The 22537-nt window shown below is 29.2% G+C and overlaps 5 protein-coding genes across 5 annotated transcripts; 3 read left to right on the top strand and 2 right to left on the bottom strand.

The window, feature by feature from the left end:
• Positions 1-194: 194 nt before the first annotated feature.
• On the top strand, positions 195-2129 carry GO595_001506 (leucine-zipper-like transcriptional regulator 1-like; the record flags this gene model as incomplete). The annotated part of the gene is made up of 1 exon (XM_067914312.1): positions 195-2129. The coding sequence occupies one exon, from the start codon at positions 195-197 to the stop codon at positions 2127-2129; it is 1935 nt and encodes a 644-aa protein (XP_067778296.1).
• A 1977-nt stretch (positions 2130-4106) lies between these two features.
• On the bottom strand, positions 4107-4622 carry GO595_001505 (uncharacterized protein; the record flags this gene model as incomplete). The annotated part of the gene is made up of 1 exon (XM_067914311.1): positions 4107-4622. One exon carries the CDS (start codon positions 4620-4622, stop codon positions 4107-4109), a length of 516 nt encoding a protein of 171 aa, XP_067778295.1.
• Positions 4623-7790: 3168 nt separating this feature from the next.
• On the top strand, positions 7791-8477 carry GO595_001504 (ribosomal RNA-processing protein 8; the record flags this gene model as incomplete). Its single annotated transcript, XM_067914310.1, has 1 exon — positions 7791-8477. The coding sequence occupies one exon, from the start codon at positions 7791-7793 to the stop codon at positions 8475-8477; it is 687 nt and encodes a 228-aa protein (XP_067778294.1).
• Positions 8478-11997: 3520 nt separating this feature from the next.
• On the top strand, positions 11998-16490 carry GO595_001503 (uncharacterized protein; the record flags this gene model as incomplete). The annotated part of the gene is made up of 2 exons (XM_067914309.1): positions 11998-14543; positions 15305-16490. The coding sequence occupies 2 exons, from the start codon at positions 11998-12000 to the stop codon at positions 16488-16490; spliced, it is 3732 nt and encodes a 1243-aa protein (XP_067778293.1).
• Positions 16491-20711: 4221 nt separating this feature from the next.
• GO595_001502 (vesicle-associated membrane) lies at positions 20712-21281 on the bottom strand (the record flags this gene model as incomplete). The annotated part of the gene is made up of 1 exon (XM_067914308.1): positions 20712-21281. One exon carries the CDS (start codon positions 21279-21281, stop codon positions 20712-20714), a length of 570 nt encoding a protein of 189 aa, XP_067778292.1.
• Between the last annotated feature and the right edge of the window lie 1256 nt (positions 21282-22537).

The raw sequence follows: 22537 nt of genomic DNA, 5'->3' as shown, positions 1-22537 counted from the left end.
TTGAAACAAATATATCATTTCTCATTGTTATTCCTTTACTACTTTTGGATCATATATTTTCTATTAGATTAAAATATACAAGTTCGTTTTGCTCAATTGTCTGTCTTTTAATAAATAATTAAACACTAAAAATATCTAAAGGTGCTTTGTAAAATGAGGGGGGTCGAAAAACCGTTTTTCGTTTAAATAACGAAATGACAAAGAACAACTGTTTACTCAACGAAGGAATAATTCAAGTCGGCGAAAAAATATACAAAATCATCGATGGTTCTGATGGTTATCTCAGTTTATTTTCTGCAACTCTTGATTCAGAATTTTCACCAGTTGAAACAAATGGTGATGTTCCGACAAACAGATATAAGTATGCCTGCATTCCAAGTGGAAAATCACATTTTCTCCTTCTTGGTGGTGACAGCGAAACAATTAATGAATTTGAAATCTGGAAATTTAATGTTAAAGCAAATGAATGGACGCTTCTCGAAAACATGTCAGATACTCCCATTAAACGCCGTTATGGGCATTCTGTTGCTTTTTCACCACAAAATCCAAAATCTGTTCTTTATATATTTGGCGGAATCCGTGGTATTGAAGTTTGTCATTCTTTAATCATCATCACACTTAATAGCACAGGCTATACATATGAAAACATTGAGCATGGTAAAGGATGGCCATGTCCACGATATTTTTCCACGATGATTACCATGCAAAACACAATTTGGGTATTTGGAGGCACAGGCATGAACAGTAACAAGCTTAATGACCTTTGGGAGATGGATCATTCAATCTTTGATAGTCAACCTCGATGGATAAATCATCCCGCATTTCCACCAGCACGTGATTGTCATATCTCATGGGCCGAGAAAGGCGATTTATTCATAGCCGGCGGCTTTAACGACAAAGGTTTTCCACTTAATGACATTTGGAAATATTCTAAAGATCGTTGGGAACAAACTATGATATTCGAATCAGAGTACCCGATTTATCGCAGCACATTTGGTCTCTGTGAAATCTCTAACACATTAACATTAGCCAAAGAACGATCACCTTTTGCTGGTCTTGACATATTATTTAACAAGTTACGATTAAAGCAACGGGTTTATACTGAGCAATCGATTCAAGACGAAAAAACATTACAAGAACTTCATGAACAATCATTAACATTAAAAACGCAATGCGAAGCACTTGAACAATATTCTAAAGACAAAAAACGAACGAAAGAAATTGATGACGTTGTTAATATGTTTAGTGAAGAACGACGAAATCAAATACAAACGCAAACAAAACAAGTTCGATTACAACTCTCAGCGAATACCAAAGATATTATAAATAATTTACCATCAGCAATTAAAGTCGAATCGATATTAGCTAAGCCTAAAGTACGAACATTATCAATGATGTTATCCCTTAAGGAAAAACAAGACTCGAAAAGAATGGAAACATTAAAAGCAGAACGAGAAATGGAAATCGAAATATATAAGTCACAACTTAAACGACTTGAAACGCAATGTAAATATGATATAACGAAACTTCCGAACATTGACACATCGAATTTTTCGACATTTGAAGAATTTTCGGAGACATTAAAAGCTAAGGAAAGAGGATATGCATTAACGTTATATTATGGGATGCAATTACGTGAATATCAGCGATTATTATGTGAATCGCAATTATTAAATGAGAAAATCACAAAAATTGAAAAGAATCAACTCAGATATATCGAAGTTGTGAATCATTTAAGTAAAAAATTAACCAAAAAATTCGCAAAAGTCGCTGCGTTACAAGAAGATTTGGATAATTGGAAAAAGTATTTAAGCGACGCAGAAAAAGATTGCGAACAAGTTAACGCATATTTGGAGGCTTTAAAGGAATACTTAGACAACCCACAGCAACTTAAAAGTAAAGTCGAAGTGGCAAAGAAACAAAACGCACAGCTACAAGAACAGCTGCAACAAGAGTTGTCGGATATCGTGGTAAATAAGAAAGAGGTGATAAAGCAAATGTTTAAGGCAACACAGGAATTGAGCGAACAAATTAAAAGTCAGACGTCAGATGAAGCTCATAGCGCTATTGTGGAAGCGCTGCCTTCGCTGAATTATTATTTGTCTTATATTGTGTCTGCTACAAATTAAGTAAATTGGTTTAAATATAATTTTTTTATTGTAAAGTTTTTGAGTGAATATCATTTCTATTAGGTGAATATGATATTTTGTAAAAATAAACATTTAAGAAAGATATAAAAAATATATAGCAATATATAGCAAAGTTTTCGATTAAATAATAATTCTTGTAAAGGCAATTGTTTTTGTAATTGGTATAATTTATAATTAATAAGAAATAAAATATTATAAAATGATGATGATTGTTATATTGATTAAGGGAAAACAACATGTTATTTAATCAATATTGCTCTTAATAAAATTGTAAATGTGATGTATTAATTTCAAATTTAAATATATATATGTGTGTGTATATGTATTAATATTCATTAATACAGCACTTATTATTCCACAATTGTTAAGGAACACTTTTTTAACATTATTTCAAATGTTTTAAATTAATTTACTAAAAATATCAAAAAAAAACAAACTTCAATTAAATCAAAGATATCTTTAAAAATATTTTAACAATTTACAACTCTTTGATGTAATTGAAAAATATGGTAATATAATGATTTTTTTCTATATATATACTCTAAATTTTTTTTTAATATATCAAATTTAATTTGTAATTATCTTTTGTGAAAACACATCAAAAAATAACAAGCTCTATTCTAATTTTACTTTTAAGAATTTTTTTTTCTATTTTTATTTATTTATTATTTTCCATAGAACACCAAATGGAGCATTATATAATAATATACTTAAAATGGGAAACATTTTATTTCTTTCATTACGTCTCCAACCAAATGGAGGCTTCCAGTCACCAATATTGACGTGGGGTTCATTTGCATTGCTTTTTCGATAGCTTCTTTTAGAGTTTTTGCGTTATAACAATTATTTTTCATTTTAAAATTTTTATTATAGCGTTCTACATAAATAATTTGTTTCCATTTTCTTTTGAGTAATATTTTCAGTAATTCATTTGGATTTCTTTCTTTAGTTGTTGCACATAATAAAACGTCATTTGGACTCTTTTTTGTTTCATACCACTGATTACATTTGGTTATACTATCTGTTGTATGTGCGCCATCAAGTAACCATTTGATTCCATCTTTGTCATATTCTTGAAACCTTCCGAATATTTTTGCATTTTCAGCACCTTTTATAGGTTCAAACTTTTTGTAATTCATAGATTTACATAATTCTTTTGCAAGAACTACACCAAGAGTAGTGTTTTCATTAGCACATGGACCTGTTATACCAGTTTTATGATGCCAATTTGGTGGAATAGTCGTAAATTTAATTCCTGTTTGTTTGGATAATATGTTGAGAGAATTTTGAAAATGCAATGATTGTGGAACTGAGAAATTTTTCGAAGATTTTGTAAAAATCCCAAATTTATTCCATGAAATGGAAAATGGTGTGGAACCAAGAATTTTGGTATGATCAAATTCCAGATGTGTTATCCCTGCAACAGTGGGCTGAAATATTTTTGTCCAATCAAATCGCCCGCCAATGCCGCATTCAATGACTGCACAATCAATGTTTTTAGTGTTGAATAAAAGTCCAGCAAGAAAAGTGTGAAGTGCAAAAAAAGGAGGTTTTGACAAATTCAATTTTTCCAGTTTTTCAATGAGCATTTTGTACGTTTGCAAATAAAGTTCTTCACTTATTGGGCTTCCATTAATCCAAATTCTTTCTCTTGGCGTAACAAGATGTGGAGACGTGAATAATCCAGTCCTTAGTCCACTTTCACGTAAAACTGATTCGGCAACAGCACATGTGGATCCTTTGCCTTTTGTTCCTGCAACAATAATTGAAGGGATTGTTATCACTCCTCCAAAGAAAGACTCAGCAAAATGAGAAATACACATGCTTTTTAATCCAGTAGTTCTGAAGCCGGATGTCATTGGTGCATTTATCAAGGAATGAACCAATTTTTCATATTCATTCATTTCAAATAGCCGCAAAAACGGGGCGCCCCAAAATAACACACATGAACTTTTATTAAAAATATGTTTTCTTTACAGGTTTTGATTGATGCCCGAGATCAGACAATTCTATATCACCATTATTCCAACAACCTCTCCTAAGTAAAATCACAATTACAACAATAATTATTGCTATTATCAAAATACAAAAAACTACAATAACAGCAATTGCAGCATCCGAAAGGCCTGTGGATTCTGGCTGTGTTGAGTTTGTAGAAGATTGAGATGTTTGGGGTGGAGGAGTTTGAGCTGTTGGTGTAGAAGTCAATGGTTGAGGCTGAGAACTCGATGTTGGGTCCACCAGAATTGGAAACGCAGGTGCCATTTCAAGCATCTGTAAGATTATTGCACCTGTATTCAATGGCAGTGTTGGATAGAAATTTATATTTCCATCAAGTGCTGTGCAATATATTGTTCCTCTTTGAGTTGCGGTAAAAGCGTTTGTGTATCTTGATTCAGTGTGACTACATTGAATTACTTTTTGGGTGTATGTACTTAAATCATTATACAAAACAATGTTGTTGATGAACATTTGGGCTCCAACAGATGAATTTACGTAAAAAAAAGATAAAATTGATGAAGTATCAATTTGATTAATACTTACATAATTCATAATCAAATCAAAGTCAGAAACGTAAAGTGAAGATCCTTGTGAAGCCTTACAATCAGAAAACTTAACAGAGTAAAGAGAAAGAGTTCGTTGAGCGCCTTGTAAATAACCGCTAAAATAAACGGCCCCACCACATGATTCCGTTAAATTACTAATTGTGCAACGTTGAAAGCTTGTGTAATTGATATTCATTTCTAAAACAGTAGAATAAACAGCACCACCCTTTCCTGTTGTACTTATTTGACAATTTGAAAAATGGGATCCTTCTAAATTTAAAGAACCTGAGGTTTGACAATAAATAGCACCTCCTAAAGATTCACTAGTTGTTGGAGCTTGTGTGTTTACCCTTGTTAAACATGATGTGAAATTAGTTTTAGTTATAATCACATCAGAGTTGGATGTAATATAAAGAGCACCACCATGAAGAAAAGAAGAGCAATCAGTGAAGTTGCAAAGTTCGGCAGAGAAATAAGTGTTTTCTAGTGATGAGGAATCAGCAACAATTTTTATTGCGCCACCAGATGGATTTACTTCACTTGATGAGCAAGAACATGATATAAATGTACATGAATAAAGATTGAAACAAGGACCAGTTAAATGTACATTGTTGTAATTATAATTAATTGTTTGACTGCATTGAGATACCGATTCAAAAAGAATTGGTGTTGATACAAAATGTTTAAAAAACGAATAGCTTAAATCAAGCTTTTTTAATGAATTTGCAAAGAATGCATTCCCAAAAAAATTTGTAAGATACAAATTTTTAAATATGTATGTATTATAATTATACCTGAGTGTACTTGAAAATAATGGTGATGGGTTTGTAGAAGCAGAAATTGCTAGAGATGTGAGAATAGTTAGATTCATAATCTGGATGAATTTTTAAACGTACTTCATATGAATTTTTCTGATGATGCAAATTCCTAATGTTCGCAATATTCATGATTTTGAAGGTAAATTAAAGGTGTTATCAGAATGGTGTAAAGGCAATGAAGAAAAAAGTAATTATCTTGGATTATATAAACTTCCAAATAATGATTACTTAGTTGATATTGGAAAGTTATCTGCTCATTTTTCTGTAAAGGAACGTTCCCTTACGAGCTACTTTACACGTGCTGGATATAGACAAACTAAATTTCAAAAAAGTGAAAAATGTGCTTTATTTACAAAACAAAAAAAAGACACAATTATTTCATTACACAACGCAATACAGCCAGAAGTTCCACTAAAAGAAGAAGAAATTCCTATGTTACTTCATTGGGAAAGATTTAGTAATTTGAATCCAGAAAAAACTGTTCAAGATTTTATACTTTTTTGTGGTTCAAAAAAGAGTGGTTGGATTAAAACTCAACATTTAATTTCATTCCTCATTAATTCTGATGTCCTTGATGTTCACTCATATTGTTTTATTTACACCCATTTTGGGCCGATACAGTCCATACCATTCAAAATTTCAATGATGTTCTCATCCGTTTTGACTCGTGGATGGCGGTTTAACGGCGGTTATAAAACGGTTAATCTGGAAGAAAACGGTTTGTTTGAATTCAGAGACGAAAACTTTCAAATTCGTTTTCAGAACGATTGCGAAAGAAAACATGGTGATAGATGGCTATTTAATGAAGAAGGGAAACACTTTGACATAAATGATATCTTTGAACGCTTTTTCCCACAATATGAACAATCCAATTATTTGTTAAGGGAATCAATTGAAGATTTATTTCCATCAATTTTCACCACTTAAAAGAGACAAATAATGGTTACATAATTCTATGACATTTTCTGGTGCATCTTCTGTGGTTGTTATATTGACAACTGGATCATAAACATCGTCCAACTTTTGCTGTAAAGTACTCAAATCACCAAATTTTGTTAAATAAAACTGAACAATTTCGATCATTCCTTTTAAGCAAATTATTTGTAAATCTCCATCACACATTAAAGAATCTGTGTAGAGGTCAAAAACTATTTCGTTATTTTCTAAATTTTCATCTATGATATAATATTTTTCTACAAAAAAAATTCCAATTTCTTTCACTTCGAAAATATGTGTTTTAATAATATCAATTAAATCGATTATCGTTTGATTTGGTATTTTTCCTCTCCAAAATTCACTAAAATGGACTAAACAAGCAAAAGTATGTATATGCCACTTATAATCATAAAATTCATATTGTGCAAATTCAATTAATTTATCCAAAATATTCGGAGGTGTCATTAAATATTTACATACTTTTAATGCTTTTGTTAAGCGTTTCGGATTAGTAGGTGAAAGAAATGTTCGAACAACATTATAAAATGTCGTTAAATCAATTGCTTCATATTGGATATCTTGGCGTTGAAATAATATGAATAAACAATTCATCCCCGTGCAATGAATAATTTCATCTGATGTAAATGTTAATAGTTTTTGGATTTGATGATTTATGAAATCAATAAAATCAATTGGCAAATAGCGTAATGAACATTGGAAAGCAAATGAACCAGAAGTGGAAAATAGATTTTGTTCAATTATGTTTAATATCCCGTGATTAACATAAAATTCAAGAGAGATCTGTGATTCAAGGATAATATTTCCGATAAGTTTTAATGTCGATTCTTTAAGCTTTGATTGCATATCATTAAGGTTGTTAAGTAATGCTTCCAAAAATTGTTCTTTAAAAATATTCTCGTAAATTTCTGGATGAGATTCAATAGAACCATGTAAGATACTATGATATAATATATCTATGCATTCTATTTTGTTTCGTAGTGAAACATCAGGAGATATAATTAAAAAGATAATTTCATTGATAGGCAAAAAAATTTTTTCAGAATCATTTTGATTTTCGTAATCAGAACAATATATAAGGTTCCAATTAATTTTTTGCAGGATGGAAAATAATTCATCTTCAGTTTTATTAGATATTTCGAAATTTGAAATTAATTGACTTAAAGGTGGAGAACCTTTAATTTCTTTTGAATCAGTAGAAATATTTGATGGGAAAGAGATATAATTTCTTATAGTTTTTGGCTTTTTAATTTCCCCTTTGTATTGCATTATGTTTTAGTGAAGATAGAGCTTTAGGGTGCCCTAATTTGCTGGTCTTGGAAATGAAACAAAACAAATTCAAAAAACAAAAGAAACGCCCACCAACATTAACAGAAAAAGAAAGACTAGAAGGCTCTAAGTTTCGAATTCTTAATGAAAAATTATACACTACTACAAGTGATAAAGCTAAACAAATGTTTGATGAACACCCAGAATATTTTGATATAATGCATCGTGGGTTTACTAACCAAGCAACAACATGGCCCATTGTTCCTGTTGATTATGTTATAAAATGGATTCAAACAAATCATCATCCACCTGAAATCATTGCTGACATGGGATGTGGTGAAGCAAAAATTAGCGCTAGCGTACCAAATAAAGTTTATTCTTTTGATTTTAAAGCTAAAAACGATAAAGTAATAGAATGCGATATGTCACATACTCCTCTTGAAAACGAAAGTGTCGATGTTGTCGTCTTTGTGCTTTCTCTTATGGGCACTAACTTAGGGGAGTTTATTCAGGAAGCTCGACGAATCATCAAAAAAAGTGGTCGATTATTAATAATCGAAGTTACTTCTAGAATTGATGACTTGGACACCTTTGTTAAATCAGTTGAGGAGCGTGGATTCCACTTGGCAAGCAAAAAGGATTTAACGAATTATTTTGTATGTGTTGAATTTACAGTTTGTGATCCTACAAATATTACAACTGAAATAAAGCTTAAACCATGTATATACAAGCGAAGATAAATTAAATAAAATATTATAGAGTTAAAAACCTGTTTTATTTCGTTAATTATCAAACTTTAATGTTTTAGTACATAATTTATGATAATATATCATAAACAGAATTCTTACAGCATCAGATTTGTCTCATTGTATTTTTCAAATATATTTGTTTTAAATGATTTTAATTCGGCGGTGTATTTTTCAAATAAAATACTTGTCGTATAAATTAGAATATTTTTTGTAGTAACAAATATCAAAATAAAAAAATATTTTATTCACAGAATTTTAGAACCAAGTAATACACCAATTAAAAATGTAAAAAATATGAACATTATTGTTTTAGTAAATTATAACGCTAAAATGTATATTTATATTCAATTATTAAATCTTATATCGATGTTTCTAATTTCATTAAGAAACTTTTTGAAGATTTCCATTTTTTCTTTATTCGAATTTGATTTCACATTAAGTATCAATTCCAAGAACGCGTTATGGAATATATTTCTTTGTTCCACATTACCAATTTCTTCCTCAATATTTGAGAAAACATCAATTGCGATTTCAGACTCCTTTAAAATGAAAGATATAACGAAAAGATTTACTTCGTTTGTTGAAATACAAACATTTAATAATTTAATAAAATGTTTCCTAAACATATCAACTTCATTCATTAAGCCAAACATTTTATTTAGTAAACTTGTTAAAATTAAAAAGATTTCTTTTATATAACAATCAATCGAATAATATGTAAAACAAAAACAAAAATTCCAAAATTTTTCACTGTTTTTAATAACATTTGGAAAGTGAATTAAAAATATTTCAATTAATTGCAAAATTTGATAAATTAAATTTGCGTCTAAATAACAAAAATTGTTTTCTGGAAGAAAAGAAATTATTTTATCGAATAATACGAACAAAGAATTATCATTAAAAATTTCCATTATACCAAAATTCGGAAATGGCGAATGTAAAAGTTTATTCGTAAGTTCAATAATAATAGCGAATTCATTTTTATTCTTTAAATCGAATTCTGATAACGGAATCAATTTATCAAAATGATAAGTATAATATTTCTCTGTTTCAATTAACATATTTTCTTTCGATATCATATTTAAAAGTAATTGAATCGTAAAATTACAAATATGAAATTGATGTTTTTGATATGAATAAAAAGGATTTTCAGTCGGAAATGATTTAATAAAAGTTTTTGTAAATGATAACAATTCATTTTTTTCATTTGTATTATATAAGCAAAAATTACTGAAATTTTCATCAAAAAATAAATAAGATTTAATCCAAAGTTGACTATTATTAATACAATTCCGAAATATTCCTTTTAATAAGTTAAATGAAATTATTTCAGAATTCGTTTTAAGTTTTTCAAAAAATAATTTTCGAAGATTAGAAAAATGAAATAGAATTCTAAGAGCAACAAAATACACAAAAGAATTATTCGGAAGATTTGTTATTGTTTCAATTATTGTTTGTGGTGTATTTGTTTTACCTAAATATGAAATATTATCTTGATTTGATATAAATGATTTTAATGATTTCTTTGCAAGTTCATAAAGTTCTTCTTTTAAATCATTCCAAATTCGATTAAAAACAAATGAAATTAATGAATAAAACTCATCAAAAGAATTCATAACAGGAATTTGTGAAATTGAATTCTTTTGAAGAAAAGTTTTTATGAAAAAATTCAAAAACAAAAGAACAAAATTTTCGGATTCTTCTGTCGATTGCATTAATTCAAAAATTTTGGGTATTAATTCATATTTTTGCCAAACTTTCATTAAAGGAATTGTTGCTACATAAATAAATCCAATTTTAGTATTAACATCGATTTCATTTGCTAAATTTAATATGTTTTGTGATATTTCAGCAAAAATTTCGGAAATTTTTGATTTGGATATTTTTGAAAGATTTTCAATAATTTTTTGAATAAATTTATAATCAGTTAAAAGAACATTATATCCAATTTCAGAATTATTATTAATTAATTCAAATGATGATTTAATAAATTTGGTTAAAATTAATGATGAATTATATGTTTGCTTTTGATCAGAAAGAAAATTAGAAAATTCACAAATTATGAAAAGGGAATTTGGGAAATTTTGATCCAAAAGATTAAAAATCAAATTAGAAATATTAATAATATGCTCACTTAATATATTTGGAAAACATGAAAGTGATTTAATCAATAAAGAAAAATTTTTAGAATTTTCTTCATCATGAAATATTTCGATGTTTTGAATGAGAGAATTTAAAAATTTAAACGAAAAAAATGATAACTTTTCCTTTTCATCTTGTGAAATTCCCATATGCGTTATATTATCTACTATTTGTTGGATAATTAATATTGCTCCAGATGATATTGGATGCGAATAATTAATCACAGTTTGATATATGTTGGCATATAAATCTTCATCTTGAAAAAGAACAAAAGGAAATTGTTTGTGATTCCCCATATATTTACAACAACACAACATCATATTAATTGACATTTCGCCATTGTCAGAAATGGAATAAAGAGATGAATTAAAAAGATCAATAATTTGTGTTTCTTGAATATTTCTACTTTGCGATTGTGAAGAACGACATAAAAAATTATAAACAATACATAGTTCAAAATGACCCATTACTGATAAATTTGTAGAATCTAATGGTAAAATTAGATTGCCATCATTTTGATAAACATAAAATACAATAAGCCCAATAACGTCTGCTAGTTTTTGTTGTACTGGCTCTTCTGTTATCTTGTCTCGAGGAAAATTTATTAAAAATGTAAATAATGATGATAATGTTAATTCATGCTGAAATACTTTAACAAATTTCTTAATAAGCGAAACAATAAAAAGCTGACAATCCGGATCTAGAGGATTTGAAAATAAAATTTGAATTAAATCAAATAATCGAATTTGTTGCGAGATTAAATCTTTAACCCAAAATTCTGCTTCAGACCTTTCTTCACTACCGAATGGGCAAAGGCTTTTTTGAAAATTTATTAATATCTCTTGTTCATTAAGTGTGCACATCAATAATGCACAACTTTAAAATGATTAAGATAACAAACGAAAAGTATTATTTTCTCAAAAAGATATATTAAAATTAAATAAGAAGCTTAGTTAGTGTTTATTTATGATTTTATAACGAAGTTAACTCTCAAAAAACAAATAATGTTATTTCTTCTCCATATGATATCCCTGATCATATAGAAACAGATCCATTTCCATAAAATTCCCAAGAAAACTTTTACGACAATAATATTTGATAATTAAAAATTATTTCAGTTTTTTGTAGGTGAGAGAAAACGCATAAACAAATTTACATTTTTATATAATCAAAGCATGTTTCATTTGATCCTGTAAAAGGCTTGTTCGGCGATTTGATAGCTTTAGCGTTCAAGCATTTAGAGCACCCTAAATTTGCTATCGTTCAGTTGTGAATTTGCCATTGAATTATTTCCCTTGTTAAACTTTTTGTAAACCTGATCGTTATTCATATGAAAAGTATACGTCACTTTTGATCCAAAACATTTTTTATGACAGATCTCACTCCCCACAGCATCCAATGCCCCGAAGGAATCGTTAACACGAACTGTGTCGGCATGTGTGAGCTTGCCGGGAAAATATGGATTGCCTATAGTACCGGAGATATCTTTTATTTAGCATATAATCCTGACTCTACAGGAGCGCCTTATTCATTTCCAGATAATTTCCAGACATACAAACCAAACCCAGGCTGTACAATTCAGGCCATGACTTCGATTTTAACACCTCGTTTATTGTTCATCAGTTGTATTGGTGCAAAAAATGAACCTGATAAGCTTTTAATTTTCAATGAAAAAACTATTCCTAATAAATCTGAGGTTCTTGTACCAAAGTGCAATATGTTTTCACTAAGCTATGAAGATAATTATCCAAATTTAGTCGTAGCAGTACAAAAGAAATTTTCTATCTACAAAATTAAAGATGATGTTAAAGAACCTAAAAGTCCACTTGACTACTTTAATCTTGTAGCTACCAAAGAAGCTGGTGGTAATATTGAAACAATTGCAATCAACAAAAATGCAGTTGCAATATATTCCAATGGTAAGTATCGAACCTATTGGATTGAAACAGGTAGTTTTGTTGAAGTATCATCAGCCTATGTTCCGAAACCATTTGCATTACCAATTTCACCCGTCAACTTTTTGATAGGTAACACAGGAACGATGATTATCACCGGTGAAGTTGGCAAAAAGCCATCATCCTCCATTCCTTATAACAAAGGATATGCCAAATATGTCCCAGCTGAAAGGCCACGCTCATTATTATACTACAAAGAGAAAGTGTTTCAATTCCATAATGCCATGACATTAGTTGCACCTGATATGTCATATAACAAGCCACATGTTCCATTTAAGAGTATACCAATATCTAAAGTTCGCTTATTTTGTAAGCGTTATGAATTAGATGACTTATTAATTATGACTGATGATGAAATGTATACAATTGGAGGTGTTAGTCCAGGTGTTCGCTTAGCAGACAAAGCACTTAAATCAGGCATAGCTATACCATCCGTAGCTATCCAAAAGATTAAGAAAATACAAGATCAAAATGATGTAATTGTTGATATGTTTCGAGATTTATGGGTTCGTGTACCGAAAGATAAAACACAAAAGACTGAAACAGGGAAAATATTAGCAATCCAATTATTATCTAATGTTTTATGGCGTATGGATATTCGTGAAGTATTATCATTGTTTCCATTTATCATGTTATCAATACCATTAGAAAACCGGGTCATATTGACAGGTTTACAGCCGATTGAAAATCCAAGCAAAGAGTTATTACAAGAATTAGGCAAATTCTTATTATTTACAAGTGAGAATTATAAAGTTAGTGATGATAATTCATTAATATCACAATTGTCCACAGTCGATACTGCCATTTTCCAATTTTATGCAGCATTTCATCAAACACGTGAACTTGATGCATTTATGCGAGATCAAAATTCCATTGATATTCAACTTGTTAGTCAATACTTTGCACAAAATCTTAAGCCTATGCATTTATATCCAGCATTAGCTATCTTTTATACACGTACTGAGAAACAAGTCAAAGCTTTAAGTTATTGGGAAACATTAAGTAACGCCGATAAAAGTGATCGATGGGCATTAGAAGCTTCATATACATTACAAGAGATTAGTCAAAAGAATATATTAGATGAAAACCTTGCGTGGATTAAAAAGAAGAATGTTTCACATGCAGTTAATGCATTATTACATCCTAATGTCGATACACAATATGCTACAGAATGGATCAAGAAGAATTGTCCCACTTATATGATCAAGTTTTATGATTATATGGTCCAACAAACTAATCCACCACCAAAGACACCACTTGTAGAAGAAGCATTAATGGCATTTTGTAAGTTACTTAAAGATTTGGAGAAGCCGGACTTTAATGTCCGTGTAGTTACATATAATATGAATGCAGTTGCAGCGAAACCAGGTCCACATCCAGAGATGCTCGATCAATTAGGGCAAGAATGCGAAGAAAAGATATCAAATATCATTCGGACATATGTCGCGAAACAACAAATTGATTTACATCCTTATGTCAAAATAGTGAAAGAAACGAAACATTTGAAGTTATTATTCGAGTTTTATCAAATCGGAGAAATGTATAAAGAAGCAATCAAATTGATATTCAGTATGACGCCAGTGAATTATACGGATTTACAAGAGTTTTGTCGAAATTCACCAAATTGTGAAAAGGCTTTTTCTGTAGCATTTAATCGAATGATCAAAAACAAATTCGATTTGGCTTATATCGACTTCTTAATTAGAAACTTACAATGGGTAAACTATGAAGAAATGTTGGATTGGATACCTGAAAACGCGTCGCTGGCTCAGGTGGAGAATTTGTTGAAGACAGCAGATAATTATTTGATACAAAAGCAAAGAATGATGCTGCAAAAAGTGAACATTGCAAAATCAATGAAAATGGACGCTGACTATAAACTGACGAAGGCGCAAATAAGAAACGTAGAAATACAGCACACGACTGTATGCCAAAACTGCCAGAGACCAGTCGGAGACGGGTGGGTGGCAGTGGCACCAGACAGCAGAGTTTACCATATAACGTGCAAACCGAAACTAGCCAACAACAAAGGAAATAATCATTAAAACATTATATCTAATGTACTGTTTCAGTGGTGTGAAATGAAAAATAAAAATTTAAACATTTAAATGAATATGAAAAAATTTAAACATTTAAATGAAAAATAAAAAATTTAAACATTTTAATGAAAAATAAAAAATTTAAACATTTTAATGAATAAGAAAAATTTAAACATTTAAATGAATATGAAAAATTTAAACATTTAAATGAAAAATAAAAAATTTAAACATTTTAATGAAAAATAAAAAATTTAAACATTTTAATGAATATGAAAAATTTAAACATTTTAATGAATATGAAAAAGAAAAAATTTGGTCATTCTGAGAAAAAAGAAATGAAAAATTGTAATCATTATGATAAAAATAGAAAAATTGCAATCATTTTTATTGAATTCATCTATGAGAAAAGAACAAATACAATTACAATTTCCAAAGCTCACACCAAGTGTTGAAAAAAATGTAAATACAAAAGTTTTGCTAATTTTAAAGGGTACCCCAAAACGTTTGCCCTTCTGTTCCATGTTCAACTTCTTCTTTTCCCCAGTTTCCCCCGAACTCGCAGATAAATTAAATGCAGAAACACGGGTTTTCACTGACATCGTATTGGACCCATCTTGCCTTCGTGCATTTCGTGCTAATCACAAGCCTTTAATAGAATAGTATCTTTTTTTTCTAACATCAGTTTGTCCGAAAATATTAAGCAAATGTTTGAATATGCTTTAAATGTTACTGAAGAAAATCATCAAATATCAGCAAAATGTTTCACTTTATTAACAACAAGTAACGAAGATCTTGTAGATGCAATTCTCGAAAACAATGCTGAAATTCTTCACGATAACTTTGAAAAGGTTCTTATTTCTAAGGATCCCATTCAAGTTAATCGATTTGCTATGATCATCCAAATGATTATATCTCAAGGAAAACATTCTGGTACAGACATTTCTCAATATCTTTTTGAACTTCTTAATTTTGCTTATAATCGATCAGTCTTTGATCTTTTTGTTTCAATAATCGATAATGATTCGAACCAATCATTAATTCAACTCCAAGAGTATCTTAATGAAAATAACTTCACTCCTGCCCTTGCTAATATTATCAAAGATATTCCAGATGATTTAACTGTTGATCAAAATTCTTTAATTATCACGAATCTTTTTAAGCTTATTCCTCACATCAAACAATCATCTGTTCTCCAAAAGTCTATAACCGAATCCGAAGTCGAAATCATGTTTCGTGATTTTAAAGATCCATCAGATTCCCTTCTTACCTCTCAATTCTCCGCAATTTATTCATCACTTACTGACCCCACTCTTTTTGACGTCGCTGCGACACATGTAACACGTCTTCTTGAATTCCTCGAAAAACTTCCACAGAAACCGTTTATGTCATATCATGAATTTATTTTGCTGATTTTGGCGCGCGTTTCTGCTCACGTTCCCGCAATATCCGATCGCCTTATCGGCAGCGGCTTTTGCAACAAACTTGTGAAATTAGTTCGTGAATTTCCAAAGCATTCTAATGCACATTTAGCGATCTTGTCATTCCACAAACAAACATTTAGTGTCGAATCATTGCGTAATAGTTTCTACGAAGAGTTTATACCACTTGCAGATGAAATGATTACTGATGAAAACGCTACAGTTGAACAAAGGGCATTTGCATGGAATACATTACGAACAGCAAAGGAAGAAGAATATAATGTGGATGAAAAACTTAGCGAAATTGCAAAAATGAAATTTGAAAGCATATGCGAAATTGCAGATTCAAGCTATGGAGGAGAGTTACCAAAACAAGCAGAAGTGGATGATATAGAGTTGACACAAGAACAGTTACAGGTATTCCTTAGGTTCTTGAGTGGAAATCGATGAATATTTAAACAAAACTTGAGTAAAGAAACTTTTTTAATACTCATACAATTTTCAATAGCTCAACATTGAAAAGGTATTTTCTATAAATATTTAAATTGAATTCAAGCACATTTTGGTATTGAATTAATTCAATTTTTAATCAACAATTCGTATCGTTGTATTCATCATTAAACTTTGATATGTTTTAAAATTTGATAAATTTAATACAAAATAGTAAAAACGTAATTTTGTTAAGAACCAGCACTTGATCGCATATGTAATACCGAAGTTGATATATGTTTATATTAGTATCAGATCATATAAAAAAATATTTATGTGAAAATTAGATAAATATTCGATGCAATGAATCAAATATGTATATCTTATTATGATGTTATTTGACTTGAACACGATATTCCATTTTTAATGAAAAAGGAAATATGAATATACAGGGGGGTGAAAAAGTACCCAACCCACCCCTCAAAAATGCTCAAATATTGATATCAATTAATTTAGTTAATGTTTTTAATCAATGTATTAACCATTGTTTCTAATGACATCTTCCAATCGGTTAATCCATTCATGGAACACATTTTGAAGGTCTTCGAAAGTAAGATTGTCCCATATTTCTCTGATGGCACTTTTTGACTCTTTTTCATCGTGAAATGATTTACCTGCGAACTTGTTTTTCGAGTATCCGAAAAACCAGAAGTCACTTGGTGCAATATCGGGGGAATATGGCGGATGGGGTGCTCTTATTAGTCCGCTTTTTTTTATACAATCAGTGGTCACTTTTGAATTATGAATGCGACAGTTGTCCATATGAATAAACATGCCCTTAACTTTTTTCTTTCTAGTACCAATTCGTCCATATATGACGATGCTGGATAAAATGCATCCACAAAAATGTGTTGAATTAAATTTTAAACTTGGATCCAAAATCTTAACTGTTACAAGGCCAACACCAGTAACGAATATTGTAACCATCCGTATTTTTGTATAGATACTTCGTCTCAACCTTGGTTTAACAGAATCTAAATTTGGTGCCCATTGAAAGGCATGATCATTGTGCATATTAAACCAACTTTCATCACCAGTAATAATATTGGCAAAATTGTTTGGTTCATCTGCCTTAGAAGATATCTTTAAAAGTTCTTCTGATTTTTGGACCTCTTTTAATTTTTGTTCATTAGTGAGTAAATGAGGAATCAACTTTTTTGAATATTTCTTATAATTTATTTCTAATAATTTTTCCTTAACAACAAATTTATCAACGTGGAGAGCTTTTGCCATTACCTTGGTTGATGCATAAGGTTCATCATTGAGAAAATTTAAAATTAATTCCTTAATATCGATTTTTGGCCTTCCACTTTTTGGGAGATCTTCGCCTGTGGTTCTACCGACCTTCCAGCTTTTAATCCAATATTTTATTTAAGTTTCAGAGTATGCTTCCTCCTTATACGTTTCATCTAATTGCTTTTTGATTTTCCTGCAACCTTTGCCTTGTAGCATTAAAAAATGAATGACATACCTTTGCTCAATAGACATAATACCAATTATTTTAAACGTTCGAAAATTTGAACGTATATAACTTTTTACTGAATTTATATTTTTTAAAAATTTTTATATACTTAAATACACAAGAGTTAATACTTATATATAAATACCATTTTATGTTTTAATTCATATCTAATAAAGAATTACAGGGGTGGGTCGGGTACTTTTTCACCCCCCTGTATTAATTGCTAGAGACGGGACTGTTATGGCAAGACATTGGCATAAGTTATTGCAAATAACACTTATCAACATAAACCTAAATACGACAAATATCATACCAGGTAAAAATAATGGAGAAATTAGTAAAATATTTGGTTATGTTAAAACTTCTAATAGATATAAAGTATTGTTTAAAGTTCCTAGTCAAAAAATTTATAAAGATATTATACCAAGTTATTTACGAGGTAATTCTCCTCAAATAATGGGTAACATTGAAAAGGAGGAAAAATAAACAATTGTTCAAAAGTATGAATTTTAATGTAAAACTATAGGGATTTTGTATCCTGCAAGATGAAGGTGCCATTTCAGACGAAAAGTGCCAAAATGATTTTTACATGCTTCTGATTTTTGAACAAAAATAATATTAATTAATATGTAATTTCATATTTGAGAAAGAGGCCTCTTTCATGTCTAATTTGTTTACCATTTCTCATGCATTCTTTGAATCGCTTCATCAATACGCTTTTTAGCTTCCATTTGAAAACGGTTTATAATTCAAGAATAGAAAAACTGTAAAATTTTAATACAGAAAAAATTCACTATGTGTGTCAGTATATTGAATGCTACTGATTTTTTACAACTGGTCGTAAATAAATTTCATGTTGTTTTTAAATAAGAAGTTAATAAAATAAATTTTTGGCATTAATATCAATTTCTTCTTGTTCAAGAAGTAATTTTACTATTTCTGTATAATTTTTGGAAGAAGCTAAAATAAGTGCTGTATCAAATAATTTAAATAATTTCCAAATATTATTTTGAAATATCAAATTATTAAAATAAATTATAAATAAAACAAATAAATACCTTTAGCATTAATATCAATTTCTTCTTGTTCAAGAAGTAATTTAACTATTATAGTATGACCATTCCAAGATGCAAACATAAGTGCTGTATAAAATAATTTAAATAATTTCCAAATATTATTTTGAAATATAAAATCATTAAAATAAATATAAAATACAACAAATTAAAATTTTTAGCATTAATATCAATTTTTTGCTTTAAAACGTATTCAACAAGTTCGATATTTCCTGATCCAGATGAAAATACCAATATATCATGTGGAATTGAATGCTCTTTAAGAAAACATAAAACTAAAATAATATTACCAACAATTACTGCTTCATTAATAATGTTATCATTGATTTTCATTCCTTCTTTAACTAAAAATGAAAATATTTCATAATTATGATATAAAATACAAAGCTTTCCTAATTTTTCTAAACCATTAACACCTTTTAATTTATTTTCATAAAAATATTTAAAGATATCATTATGATGAAACATAATTGCTGTTTCACATGCATCTTCAAATGATGAATGATTCTGCTCACATAAATGAATGATTTCTTCATTTCCACCTGCAATTGCATATTTACCTGTGTTTTCTACATTTGTACTATTCATAAGTAAATATTTAAAACATTTAACTGATCCAAAAAATGCTGCGTAATCAATTAATGTAACATTATAATCATTAACAAATGAACATCTTTCATAAAGTGATGATTTTATTCTTTGATTAAAATCAAAATTTGTTTGTGATGATATTTCTTGAAGTTTTTCTATTTCATCATTTCGAATTATTTTTGCAATTTCATTCGGATTATGTCCTTCTTTAATTAATTTCTTATGTAATTCCCAATCATTCGCTTTAAATTTTTCAAGGTTTTCGGAGAAATATTCAGAAAATTGATAACTATGTTTTAAAACGAAATGTGCTTTAAAATGTGAGAAAAATAAACTTTTCATATTTTTTGTAATTGATGAGTTAACTAAACCTTTTTCTATCAACTTTCCGATAAGATAATTAGATTCTTGTGAGCTCACAATAGCTATTTGCCCGAAGGAATTGAGAAAAGATGTCAAGTATTTTAATTTGATTTTTATTAATATCTCGTTCAATTAAATTCAAAAACTTAATAATTATATCTATGTCTTTCAGTTTTGCTACAAATAAAGTATAAATGAAACGGCAGATAATCAAGTTGAATGAATATGTTTGTGAATTATCATAAAATTTGCATAATGATGAAATAGATGTATCAATATTGTCTATATTTATGTAATAAATTATTTCTGTGAGTGCAATTAAGTCTGAAAGGGAATTTATCTTTGATGTTCTCATTCAAATAGAATTCTAGAATTATGAACGATAGTAAATCTTGAACGACCGTTAATGGAATGAAGAAGGTTAAATCACCCATTTTGGTATCTCAAAATTGTCCATCATATTTTTCTTAAGCCTTTGCACAGTTAATACATAGTTTAATTTATGCATATATAGCCCATAAAAAGTGTGAGTTGTGTCGCCACCATCCGAGGATTACATTAAAAATCTTTGATTCCTTAAAGCTTCAAATAAATTAGTTATTGAAATTTGACTTTATATTAAATTTTTTATTCTAATTTCAAAAATGATGAAATGGTTATTTTACATAATAATGTTAAGCTTAATATTAATAATTAATTGCGAATGGCAATGACAACTGCAACAATGAAAAGGGATGCAACAATAACAATTGCAATAATGAGGAAAACAGTTTTGAATTTGTTCTGACCAACATTTTCAAGAGGAACCTCGCTTAGATTCATAGAATCAAATTCTTGCATTAAGAGAGATGGCTCAACTTGTTGGTTCTTTGAATTGTTCATTGATTCCTTAACCTGGGAAATAGCAAGAAGGGATTTCTTAACTGACACAAGCTGTTGTTCAAAACTAGTTTGGAATGCAAATGGACGGGCATTTTTCCATTCATTTCCATGAACTCTGAGAAAACGATTTTTGAGATCTTCAAGTGCTTTGTCAAGAATTTCTTGATCACTAACACCACGAACAACACACAAAAATGTGAGGCCTCCTTCCATAGCTAATATTCCCCAGTAAAAGTCTTCAGAGATCACGATTGTTTTTCCAACAGAAATTTTGTTTTTTTCTGAATATTTTTGGAAAAACAAATCAAAGTTACCTGGCCTAGGACAGTGTTGAACTAAAGGAACATCATTGCGCATAACTGCAGCATAGCAAAATTCCATCTTATATGTGACGGTTTTAATCAATTTATAACACTTTTTGTCAGATGACTGCAAAACGATAGATTTACACAGAAAATGCTTATCGTAAACAAGCATCCGCAGACTGTATACAGTTCACTGAAACAGACTTTGAAAATTGTGCTACATTTGGCGAATGTTCACATTCTTTTGTGAAAAAAAGTACAAAATAAATCAAATTGCTTTTATCAAGAGCAGTGAAAATTTTAAAATTTAAATCAAACAATTTAATTATTTGTTTAATTGTTGAATTAAAATTTTCTTCTTTCAAAATATAAATACTTTTACTAATTCTAAAAGTAATTTAGTTAATTAAAAGTCAACTCTCAGTATACATACTTCTTGAGAAAATTCATGGAAATTATTGGAAAGTGTTTGACCGCTTCATTTTAAAAATTCCAACAGCTTTTAGAAATGGGTTTCATAAAAAACCAATCTTTGAGCCACTTTTCAACATACAATGTGCTCTTCAATCATCACACCTGGCACACTTAAAAATGCATTTTCTTCATTATTTGAATTCATTTCCATGATCTCAAGTAATGGACTTGCAATAATTCGCTCTATCCACAATATTGCTAACCAAGTACATTGACACATTTGTAGCACATTCAAAGCCAACATGAAGATATTTTTTGTAACCATTTGAATTTTGGGTATCCTCACAATTGCCAATTTATTTCGTTCAAGCACCCATACCTGCTGGCTTTGAAACCCCAACTTCTTATGAATATTTTCTTCAAACATCAACCACACATCCTGAATATTTCGATAATATAGCCAAACATATGTTAATATACATATGTTAATGGAAGACACATTCTTCTTAGAACTTATCATTAATAAAGTTTAATCTAATTTCATTATACATATTATTTTTAGAAACTACATCAATTATATGTTAATTATTTGTTTTATTAACCATAAGATTGTTTTATATATATATTTATTACAATCTTTGTAATATAAATTTTTCAAAGTAATATTATCTGAAATCGGTATTTTCTAATTCAATCTTTGTTTCAGTCATTTATATTCTGATAAAATTTATAATAATAAATTATTGTTGGTAAGCATATTAAATGTAATTATTGTAACTCTCAAATATACAAATGCAAAAATATTGCTTCATAAACAAATAAATAAATGTGAAAATATAAATAATATGTGCATTGAAACAATGTGGCAGATGTGCCTTGTAAGTATGTGCCAGTGATACTTAAATTTTAGTTCACAAT

The sequence above is a fragment of the Histomonas meleagridis genome (genome assembly GCF_020186115.1).
Source record: "Histomonas meleagridis strain 2922-C6/04-10x chromosome Unknown contig_145, whole genome shotgun sequence".
In the NCBI taxonomy this organism is placed as follows: Eukaryota; Parabasalia; order Tritrichomonadida; family Dientamoebidae; genus Histomonas; species Histomonas meleagridis.
Note: the sequence above shows the minus strand (reverse complement) of the source record. Positions and strands in the feature narration are given on the sequence as shown.